The sequence below is a fragment of the Tarenaya hassleriana genome, unplaced genomic scaffold, assembly GCF_000463585.1.
Source record: "Tarenaya hassleriana unplaced genomic scaffold, ASM46358v1 Cleome10, whole genome shotgun sequence".
Taxonomy (NCBI): Eukaryota; Viridiplantae; Streptophyta; class Magnoliopsida; order Brassicales; family Cleomaceae; genus Tarenaya; species Tarenaya hassleriana.
Window position 1 is genome coordinate 1 of NW_010960188.1, and position 12,500 is coordinate 12,500.

General features: G+C 37.6%; 1 protein-coding gene across 1 annotated transcript in view; it reads left to right on the forward strand.

Moving 5' to 3' along the window:
• Positions 1 to 8,070: 8,070 nt before the first annotated feature.
• The window catches only part of LOC104826201, a 4,837-nt gene continuing 407 nt past the window's right edge, over positions 8,071 to 12,500 (forward strand). The window contains exons 1-3 of the mRNA XM_010558785.2: positions 8,071 to 8,256; positions 9,142 to 10,897; positions 11,043 to 12,500. The exon at positions 11,043 to 12,500 is cut by the window's right edge and continues 407 nt beyond it. Of these exons, the coding sequence (XP_010557087.1) occupies positions 8,192 to 8,256; positions 9,142 to 10,897; positions 11,043 to 12,500 (3,279 nt within the window). The 5' untranslated portion in view covers positions 8,071 to 8,191. The remainder of the gene's footprint in view (positions 8,257 to 9,141; positions 10,898 to 11,042) is intronic.

Below are 12,500 nucleotides of genomic sequence, written 5' to 3' on the forward strand. Positions count from 1 at the left end.
TATATATATATATATATATATATATATGTATCAACGTTCATATATAGATTAATTGACGTATAGTGGAAACGATTTTTATGAACATTGCACGTATTCTCAAATATACGTTTTGCTATTTTGATCTTACATATTCCGCACAACCTGGATGTTTTTGTTCAAATGTAGGTACATGAGCCCATTCATGGAACCTTCCTCGAAGCTTGGAATTAACTCTTTTTCCATGCGTATATACAAATATCAGATTTAAACACACACACACACGCATATATATATATATATACATATATATATATACACATATATATATACATATATATATATGTGTATATATATATATTCCACCTATACGTGTTTATTTATTTTTTCTTTTTTTTCCCCATCTTTGTTTGTTGTAGCCGGATCACGTGGTTCAGCAAGGCATCTCCTCTCCATAAATACCCATCTAGACTTGAAGGTCTTGGGCATGCGCATTGGTACATTGAATTCAGTTAGTCTCTTACTCTTCATACATTTCTATATACATACATATTTACACACACACACACACATTCTTCAAAGCATTTTCTCCCTTCTTTCTTTCAGAACCTTTTCTTCTAGAAACAACTACGCCGCCTGTTTATTTTTTTTTATTTTTTTGGGTAAAGTAACTACGCCGTCTTTCAAGCCAATAACAAGAGATACCATTAAACAATTTGATATTTGTAAAATGGCTGCAGCAAAAGTTACTTTCACTAGCTTGCTTCTGTTACTACTGCTTCTCTCGCATGAGAGGCGGATCGTTGAAAGTCGACATCTGAAGAAGTTGAAGCTAAAATGCGAGAGATGTCCGAAGCTGGCAATGGGCGTCTCTAGAATCTCTGAAGAGACCAATTCCCCGAAACTCGGTGATCGCGACTTGAATCTTGGAACTATGGAAACGGAAGATCATTTCTTGGATGCATTTCGTCCGACGACCCCTGGGCACAGCCCCGGAATCGGTCACTAGCTTGCTATAACTGTTATTATTAGGTTCCAATAGATTTTAAATTTGTTGTGCTATTGATGTTTTATGAGATGTAGTTCTGATTCTCTACTTTCTTATTACGTATTGTTCTTTCCGTACGTTTTTTTAAATCTATATATTGATGTACTCGCTTGAATTGAATTCTTTGTTTTCTTACATATTCTCCTCTACATGTGCCTGCTGTGCATGCCAAGTTACGTAGTATGCTGTTCTCCCATGCACTACTGTCACGTAGCTGCTGCATGGACTGATAGAAATGAAAGCTGGAAACACTTGCTAGGAAATATACGTGAAAAGTATATATTCTTCCTGTATAAAACGCTATTAATTATTACATTCTACCTTGTGCAAATGTTATTTTTCTACCAAACCCGAAACATATAAATCTTAATACGATCATGGTTTTACTCTTGTTTAATGTATCAGGAAGACACTTTCTTTATGTGTCATAGAAACTTAAACCATTATTGACATCAACTTATTTTTCCTCTGTTTACAGTTTATATATGTTCTTATACTAATTGTGCGCATATATAATATGTGCATGCAGATTATAAAACTTCAAAACATATATCAGCAAAAAATGGTTAACATAATAAAGCGAATTACCGTCTCCCATGCACTTGCGTAGGGATTCTTAACGTAGTAATTTAGGAAATTCGATGCATGGTCGGCCAATCGTTAAACGTACAACTCCAACCTTAAGCAAAACGTTTCAACGGTGAGACATGAGAATATTTTCACCAACCACAAACAATATATCTATTAAAATAATGAGTATCATCAAGACATGCATGTATATATCACATTTTAAAAATACCATGTATATAGGCGTGGCTACGGGCCGGGTCCACTAGGGTTTGTCTGGAATAATATATCGCGGAAATACTTCAAATTTTTTAATTCTAAAAATCATGTCACGCGTCATTAATTATTACTCAACTACTTTTATAATCATTAATATGGCATACATAATCTTTATATAGAATATTGATTTTAAAAAAAAGAGAGAATAAAAGGCAATGATGAAGTGCCTAGAGTAGGATCCGACCTCACCTAAAAAACGTTAGACAAATGTATAACATTCATATAAAATTTTCAGCAATAGTTAGATCTCTAAAGCTAAAAAAACCCGAACGAATAATAAGTACAACAATTATATCTCCAATTTTTTAAACTCGGAGAATCTTTTTCCGTGGGATGGTGGGTCTGACCAGAGATTGCTAGATCTTTGAAATCGAAATTGACGGCTATGGCTGTTTTGGATGCTAAGAGCCAACTAACCCCCTAGCAATATAGAATTCAATATTCCATTTAAAATATACGTTATACTTTATAATTAAATATACTATACCCCTCAGACGCATACGTAAAAATATCAGCAATAAAATCTTCAAGTATAAGCTCCATCGTACCATGCATGGCATATGTTACATTAAAATATAGGCTCTCCAATGCGTTCGTGTTGCTTCTCACTACAATCCGACGATACCCATATATAGAGAATGTGATTATACGACACAAAATAAGGGAAAACAAAACATCACATACGACACGAGCTTAGCAGTTTAAGTCAGGTTGAAATTTATAACTATTTTTTTGAGTAATCCCCTTGAAAGAATAAAAGCGCAGGCTAAAATCCAAATATTAACCATCATATGAACATTAAATAACCCTGATAAGGGTGTTTAATGTGTTAATTAGTGGACACAACTACACAGTGGCTGAGGGACACCCTGTTTTAATCAAATTTTTATTTTAAAAAAACCCGTTAAATTTTAGCGCAGCCCTTGACGAAGTTGAAGGGGGGAATTCGTGTTTAATTAATTAACTTAAAAAGATAAAGTGAATACAGATTTTCATTAATCTAACGAGGACCCAACGGTGTGGGAGTACCGAAGTGAGTCTGTCGTTTTATCTGTACTTTAGGCTTTAGGCTTTACTTAGGTCTTAGGTACGTTGTCGAAAAGGTGTCAAGTGGGTTTAAAAATAGTGTACGATTGAAATCACAATGGTACTAAAAAAGAATATTCAGAAATACCTCCATATTATTATAATCGATATTTTATTTAAGCGGGAAAAATGAACTATTTTTTCGTTACTGTTTAAAGAAACTTTATATAAGAAATTATTTTGCTGAAAAATAGTAGAAATTTTAAAAGCGGCTGCATACTTGAACTTACGATTTGAATGGAGAAATTCAGAATTCTTGAGAATACTGTCCATTGTTTTCCGACTCGTTTTGAATTAAGAGGAATTAATAAACTTTATATCCTAATGAACCATCCCATATAAATGTTCATATGGATAAACATATCATTTTAAGTTTTGACAAAAAAAAAAACATGTGATTTAAGTTACGCTGTAGAATTCATATTGTTAGTTTACGTAAACTATGACCGTATCATTATTCTCCTCCGCCGGCGCATATAGCCAAATCTAATCAGAGTCTCTAAAAACATTTCAAAATGTTTTGGGAAGGAAATCACAACATCACACCTCTTGATATCATGATAGGTTTTATTTCGCTTGACTTAGTTTTGCTTCCCAATAAATTAATGTCCACGCGCGCGCGCGTGCATGCGCACGACGAGTGAGTAGCGTCTCTGATCTACATTTACCAGAGATTTAATTATATAACAAGATTAGGTAAAGAGTTAAATCCAGTTCTTGTTACTGGATATTCAATTTTATGTCACTGAATCACTAAATTTAATCGAACATGTATAGATAAAGAAAATGTATATAAGGAAGGAAAAGGGAACATAGACAACAGGGCAGAGGTGTGAAGTGGTGGTGGCTAATAAACCCTTTAGCACATACGAGAAGTCGGGCTATTAAATTCAAATCGCGAAAACCGTCAAACAGTTTAATTTATTTATTTGGCATGTCGGTCCACTTCATGTGCTTTGTAACTCTTCCCACTTCTGAGGGTAAACTCTCTCTCGCACATGCCTTTGTCCTTTGAACGCTTTTAAAAAAAAAAGTATAACACGTCGTTAGTGTCCTAAACCCATAACTTCTAGGTCTCCTAGAAGTTAGAACCCCTTTGTGCGCCTATATATATATTTGGCAACATGGTATTCTACTTCACAGATCTAAACCCTAGTCATTACTATTCTCGATATTCTTATAAGCTTACTGTTTGACTTTTCTTGAAATATATAGTCCATCCCCGAAAACCTTACATAAACCCTAAAAACCCAAAAGGGGAGAGTTCTCATTCTTAATTTATCTACTCTTTATATTAATTATCGTCAATGGCGAAAGCTGTGTTGTTAAATGTTTATATCTGTCTTCTTGTCATTTCTCTTGTGTCATATGAAATCGTCCCAATCGAGGGAAGACACATGAGGAATCATCATAAGCCCAGCAAGAGAGTCTCGACTCGTAAAAATGGCGTCAGCACTTTCAACGTCGCTGCCATTAACAGTGGCCATGACTCAAGCATTGCTGGGAAGGAGATGACCAGCGAGGAACAATACGGCGTTGATGATTTCCGGCCCACGGCTCCCGGCCACAGCCCCGGCATTGGACATTCCATCAAAACCTAATTAGAATGACTTACAACCATGCATGCGCCACCACACTTATTCTGATTTTTAGTTCCATATCGATTCATTTTCTTTCTTTTGTTAAAATGTTTTTTTATTGTACCTTGTATAGTTGAAATTTTATTCATTTCAGTTTATGTTTAAAATTTGAGTCAGTATTGCAAAAGTGTGACTTACCTAAACGGAATATATATAGTAAGATAGAGTTTACCAGGAAAAAAAAGAAGATAAATGGTTCATTAAGTTATTAAAAGGGAATACATAAAAAAAATGAAAATTGAAAAAAAAAACATTTATATTCCTACATATATACATGCGGACATGCGCGTAGTTATACATGCACACGTGAACTTCTTAGAGAGAAAAAAAACCCCGCGTGAACAGTGACAGTGGCCGTTAAGTTAGTTCAGACAAATCCGCTAAAGACATTGATGCTTTGACGTTACAACATATGGAGCTTCCGGACATTCCACAAACCTAAAAAGGGAAAATATGTACGTAGATGAACTTTTTTTCCCCTTTTCATTCGGAGCAAACATGGCAATGACAGTTACGCATGTAAGATTCGTAACACAAACTAAAAAAATGATTTTTTAAGTGATGCATGTATATAAGGACCACGCAAAGCATCGTGGGCATAATGGGGTAATTTGTTTTTTTTTTTTACATGCAGATGTAATTAAAAAAAAAATATTTGTAAGAAAAACTCTATACCTAATGATTCGTGACGTTAAATTCCCCTAGGTTCTAGCATACCATTGTACCGATATGTAAAATATAAAATCATGTTAACACGAAGCTATTTCTCTATAGCGAAACAGAATCTCACTCTTTCAAAATCCCAAAAGAACTCGAAGGAACACAAATCGCTATCTTGGGGTTATGATCATGGTTATTGGTTACTATAGAGTGATATAAATTACATTATAATAAGAACTCTTATTTTAAAAAAACGTTACATAGGGTAGGTAAGAAACTAAAAAGCGAGTTATTAATAATGTATAAGTTGGTTGCGGTCTGTACAAGTCCACACGGAGACAAAAGCTCGTGGGTCTACTTGTTAAACTATGCAAAAGAACTTCCAAGTTGAAGTATTTAGGTTGCATGCTTTTGTACTTTTGTTATCTCTGTGTTTATTCTAATTAAATTTCTCGTGATTATTACTTGCTCTGTGCCATTAAATCGCATCCCCTTATTTTTCTTTACACACACACATATGTATATATACACGCCTGAAAGTACAGTCGAAACAGAACTGTTGTTTTTTTTTTTAAATAAAAACCTGCAAAGAATCTATCTTATTTTTTTTTCCATTGTTGAGCTTTATGGCCTGCTAGATTAATTTATTAGCGATTTTTTAAAAATTAGTTCAATAAAGCCTAGTTTATTTTATTAAAAGAACGAAGATATTATATAATATGTAAAGCATATAGTGACGATAGACAATATTTAATAGCGTCAATTGCAAGTAAACAGTTAAAATATTTAACAAAAAAAAAAGAGAGTAAACGATTAAAATGTTCGTATTTTTATATGTATAGAACCAAACAGTTTCTTGAAAGTATATGATTCAGTGAAAATGATATAAAATTAGAACTCCGCAACCTACATGATCTATGATTCGATTTTGGTGCAACAAAATCTGAAATTCGTATAATCCAAGATCCTGAATTAGTGAGGATCCCACACCCACCATAAAACAAAGTCTATTTAGATAAACATGTTAAAACTGTGGGCTTTTATTCAAGCCCATTTAGATAACATTCTTAAGGAAAGCCCAAATGTTGGTTGTGCGCTTAGTAAAGCCCATTGGAATGATTTTCTTACGCAAGCCCATGTGGATAAAATCACAATTTCTAAATAAAGTAACAAACCACATTGAAATATAGGATTTTATTATCGATATAAAAAATCCTTAAAAGTATTCACTACTATTTATGTAATAAACTATATTTGGGTTTATACAAGTGCATATTTATGTTAATTAATATGGATAGCATAATATTATCTCCCCAGTTATCCACGCTAAATACGCATTAAGAATTTTTCTTATGACTTCCTCTTGTTTATATTATACAAATAAATAAAAGCTGTAATTAATTAAAGTCTGCGGTGTTTACTTCGGGGACAAGGAGGAGCTGCTTCCTGTGGGGCCTGGAATATCAGTCGCCATCTAGACCAAGATTTTCTTCGCTGATGGTTCAGTTGGAGGAGAATCTTTTACTAATTCGTTGTCCTAATCAGTGATTAGTAGTTAATTTAAATTTTATCAACCAATTATATGTCACTTACGTTTGAAATTGAAGAAAACACATGCGGGGTCCACTAGCTTATCAGCCGTCCGATCAAACAAAGATACGATCCTCTGTGTGGGTCCCGTCCCGTAAAGGGAATCGGAGGTGGGCGGCACGTCGAGGGAATCTTGGAACCCGGACAGAACGCCGTCAAACCTCCCGTTAACCGTCTGAAGATTCTCCGTTAATGCCGTTAGTGAGCCCCCGTTTCGTATTCGAACACCGTACCGGTTTGTCTTTCCTCGCTCGCTCGATTTTTTTCGTAAATTCCGAAACTGCCCTCAACTTGGAATCCTTGGCGATCGCGCCAGCGGCGTTAGCGGAGGTCCGGATGGGCTCGCACCTTTTGCCACGTGGCACACGCTTTACGGTACACCCGATTCTGGCCTTCTGGGCTCAAACTTAGTTGGATTTTTAATTTGTTTAGTTTTATTCATGTATAAAAATATTGACAAAAAAGTTCGTAATCCTTTTTTTACGTAGATTCGAAAATTATTAGTTTCCCAAAAAATTAGTCTGTTTCATAGCCACAAAATATAATTTTGATGATCAATATAAGGTATAATATAAAACTATATATGGAAAAACATTGCAAGTGAAAAAAATGGGAAGGAGTTGTAACAACTGAAGGGAATAAATGATAATCTTAGGACCAATGAGACAGTCATCGCTAGATGTCCGTAAATAAATTTTGTCCTTATCACGTCCCATTAGGGTTTAGAATAGTTTATTTGGTTATAAAATATGTATATATCTGGCAAATTAATGTCTAAAAACCCGATTAGAATATAATTAACTGCACGAAGTCTCGTAAACAACCCCTTTCACGAAGTCCACCACAGTGATGTCGTCGCCACTCAAAATTACAGATATACCCATGTACCCTTTCTACAATTTCAAAGTTTTACATAATTTAATCTTTATAGAATTCTAGCCAAATATGCGGAGAAAAAACTAACAAATGTTGTTTCGAAAAACTATTTTTTTTTATAATTCCGCTACTAATGTATTCCTGCCTTTGTTTCATTTACGTAAATAGGCAATAAATAGGTGGTAGGTGAAGGTGATTATTTGATGATATATTAGGAGAAAATTAAATAATCCGCACGGGAAGATAAACGACGCCGTATTTTCAGGGGCAATTCGGTAATTTGAGAAAGGACATACGTCCTGCTATTCCCCCTCTCTATTGCCTGGTTGGTCCTCAGCCTCCATTCGTTCAGGTGGTGTTGTTCTATCGTCAGGCCCCAGGAATCGCAGCTTTCTTTTTTGTCTAAAATAATTTCGCAAAAAACCCTAAATTAAATTTCGGACGATAAGCCCCAGATGGTTTCTCGGACATGGAGCGAAAAACCCTAGCGATTACAGCTCCGCCTCTGCTCTCCGCTATGTTCTTCCACCTTCGGTATAATCCATCATACTCCTTTCGTTCTTTTCCCACTTTTTTCGTTATTGTTTTGCTTGTTTTTGGCCGCCCATTGTGGCTTTCGATGATCGATCGCAGTTGTTCGAGATTTTTTTGCCAAAGTATTCATTTTTCCCCATTTCATCAAAAGTTTGAAACTTTTCTGTTTCTTCCATCACTCTGCTCTATATTCCTCTTTTCCTGGGGTGGGCTACCATTCGCTATTCGTAGAACAGTTCTTTGTGTAGTTATTTTCCATATTTGGAACCTTATGTTTTTGGCTCTTCTGATTGCCTCAAACAGCATTTCCTCTTCTGATACCGTTGGAGATTGATTATGTTTCTCTCCCTATTTTTCGGGTCCCTTTTTGGTTCCTATACGTTTATAGTTCAGTGATTTTTCAGTTGTTGGTCAAGGACCAAACACACCTTTTATATACGTAATCTGTATATGTATTCTCAGCAGTTTTGTTTGTGTCTGTATTTGCTAAAATCAAACTAATGACGAAACTTTAGCTGAAGAATGTGAAGATGATTGATCATCTCATCTCCAGACTTGTTGGATTATACTTTTCTGCTTTTCTTTTCTCCTCTCAGAAGAAGAGGTTCTATATAGATTGCTACCATCTGTGAGTGAGTAGCATCTCTCTCTCAGGACCGTTTTCGATTATATTCTGCTGCTTAGGACATTGCTGGAACAGAAATGCTTTTGTTTCTGATAGATTGTGTGGAAGCTAAATCAGGTTGCTCTTGCTCTGCAATGGCGTTGCTTGAGATGCTTTTTTAAAGGGGCTACTTCTGCTGCTCAGATGGTTCTCTTTCGATAAAAAAATAGTTCATTTTTCATTGTCTCACATGGTTATACTCATTGTTTTTGTTTACACAGTGGAGCATTCAGTTCATCCAAGGTGCTTGGATTTCTTCTGCTTCTGTCATGTCTACTGCTTCCCTTGACCGCATCTGAACCCTGCTCAGTGAATGCGTTGCATAACCCAGCTGAGTGTGATTCATGCGGGTCCCCTGGCTACAATCCTGTTTCAGGTTTTCAAGATTTTAGTGTTGGAGATGCTAGCTCAAGTTATGCTGCAGAGACCCGACAAAGTGTCCAGAGTGTTTGTACCAGTTCACATTCATTCTGTTTCCTTTCATCTTTGGGATCCGGGAATCAGTCTGATCCATTTTACTCTCTCGGGCAATCTAATCCTAGTAAATCATGGAGCGACAGGAACTGGACATCAGATTATGACGTGTTTGAATTAATGGATGGGAGGAAAGTTGCGTGCTCACTAAGTTCTCGAGATGAAACCCCTTTGTCAGCATCAGCCCAATCTGGTAGCGCTAATAAGAATTCTCTCTCTGCAAGCGAAGGATCTTTGCTGAAAAATAAAAAAGATGGTGATGCCAAGTTGAATGATAATCCTGGGATGACAAAATCAGATTCATCCGGTGATCCTTCTTTCAGTGTTGAAATAAACCCTCCAGTGTTGGATTGGGGAGAGAAGTTTGTGTTTTTCCCTTCGGTAGCATTTCTAACAGTGGAAAACAAATGCAACAACAGCATCTTACATGTTTATGAACCGTTTAGTTCTGACAAACAGTTCTATCCTTGCAACAATACTGGATTTTTGTTATCACCCGGTGAAGTGGCTTCAGTCTGTTTCATGTTTTTGCCTAGATGGCTGGGGCTCTCATCAGCACATTTGGTGTTGCAGACAAATAGGGGCGGTTTTCTTGTTCAGGCCAAAGGGTTTGCTGTCAAGTCACTCTATGGTGCTCAGCCTTTAGTAAGCATTGCCATTCCAGCTAATCCATGGTCAATGAAGACCTTTTCTGTGTTTAATCCCCTAAATGAACCTCTTTTTGTGGAGGGAGTTATAGCATGGATATCCATTTCCTCTGAAAATTCTTCCCTCCACACAGAAGTAAACTGTCTTGTAGAAAACCATGATTCTCCTGAGATACTTCCGTTGGGCATTAAGGATCAGTTGATTGTGAAGAGCAATGGTCTGGGTGCTTTTCAAATGGTTGCTGTCAAGCCTTATGGCAGTTGGGAGATTGGTCCGGGAAAGAGGGAGGATATCCTGGAAATGGAGTTGTTACCAAATTTCGAAGGAAGAATTTCTGGAACTGTATCTTTGCAGTTACTGAGATCCTCAAAAGAACAGATCGATACAATTATATTTCCTCTTGAAGTAGACTTGGGCAAGAAAATAGCTTGGAATGATCCTAGAGCTCTAGTTTCAGTCTTTCTAGAGCCCCTGGTTTCATATGATGATGCTGAAATGACTATGGCGATTTCTCTTAAAAACGATGCTCCATATATGTTAGCTGTCGTCAATGTCAGTAAAGTTGCTGACACGAGCCTTTTCCACATCAAACACAACAAAGGCTTGCTGCTTTTTCCGGGTTCTGTAACGCAAGTGGCTTTAATCTCATGTGCCCAATTGCCTTCAGCTGTCATAGAAGCATCTGACATTAACAACAGTTGTGTCGTACTCGTACTGACAAATGACTCTAGTAATCCTGAGGTTGAAATTCTTTGTCGGGATGTCTTTCACATCTGCTCAAGAAACAAAAAGGATTCAAGCAACAAAAAGTCGGGACCTTCAGGAAGTGGCATGTCTTCTTCTTCTCAGGTTAAGGTACATAACCTTCCTTGTCACTTTTAAACTCTCTGGAAACTTTAAGAATGTGTTGATTTTCTACAAGGCACTTGGTGTATTTTCTCCTCTGGATGTACTTTTTCTGGAGCTAAGATGCGCATGAACTGATACTTTTTTTTCTTAGGCACTTGAAAGGGCCCATTCGGATGATGAGCTGATTCTGGGAAACTGGAAATCTCAAGGCATCAGGAGTAACTTGTCTGTCCTCAAAGAACATGAAGTTACTTTCCCTGTGGTTCAGGTGGGCACCCATGGATCCAGGTACATTACAGTGAAAAACCCTAGCCATGAACCAGTTGTTATGCAGTTTGTCCTGAACTCTGGAGAAATCATCGACGAGTGCAAAGGACAAGACAGTATTCATTTTTCTCAGTTCAATGGGTCAGTGGCAAGAAAAGGTTCAGAGCTCGGGAAGAACGCGTTCTCAGTAGCAGAAAACGCAGTGACTGAGGCCTATGTTTATCCTAGCAGCGAATTGACTTTTGGTCCTATACACTTCCACCCTTCAAACCGGTGCAGGTGGAGAAGTTCTGCTTTGATAAGGAACAATCTTTCTGGTGTTGAGTGGATATCTCTAAAGGGTCTAGGAGGGTCCCTTTCCTTGATCCTTTTAGAAAAATCTGAACCTGTCCACACCATAGAATTTCAGCCGGATGTGCCAAGCTCTCTCGGTATGTCTCCCATGTGTTACAAGCCATTGTCTAAAGTGCTGTATGCCAAAAACACTGGGGATTTCCCTCTTGAGATCCAAAGCATTTCGGTTTCAGGGACAAAGTGTGGAGGAGATGGTTTTGTTGTACATCAGTGCAAAAGCTTTTCACTTGAACCAGGGGAATCAAGTAGTTTTCACTTGTCCTACCACATGGATCTTTCAGCTTCTACAGTGAATAGAGATCTCGAGTTTGTGTCTGAATCTGGAGTTATTCTTGCAGTGCCTCTGAAGGCAAGTATTCCGGTCTTGATGCTTAATCTTTGCAAGAAATCGGTCTTCTCGGTGCGACTGAAGAAATTTTCAATGGCTGTTCTTCTTGCTGCTGCTTCACTCTTTTTGTTACTCTACTTTGTGTTTCCACAAATGACGGCCATTATCTCCCATGACCACCGCTTCTACGAGAGCAGTAAGAGAAGCTGCAACAGAGTAGCAATCAGAAGGGCGGCCGAGAAATCATCGTCCCATTATCAGGAGAAACACAACGGCTTCACAATCTCCCCCGAAATGGATTCTCTGCTAAGGTCAATGAGGGAAGATACGCTCGGAAGGATGAATAATGGCAAAGATGAGGTCTCAGCAGAGGCAGAACAATCCAGGAAGCTAACACCGGCTTCTGGTTCTGCACCAGAACCCGTGAATCTAACGGTGAAAACTGTGAGAGACAAGAAGAAACGTAGGAAGAAGAAAAAGGGCGTCGTAACGATGAGGCTGATGGAAGTTTCCAGCAGTCACAGTGGGAATTCGACCCCGACCTCTCCCATATCACCTGCCATATCTGCAACTCCTGAAACAGACGACCATCCTTTCAGAAGGGTTGAGCCGCCTGGTTCAGGACCACCTCGAGCCGCAAAGCCGTCGGTCCTGTCTCAC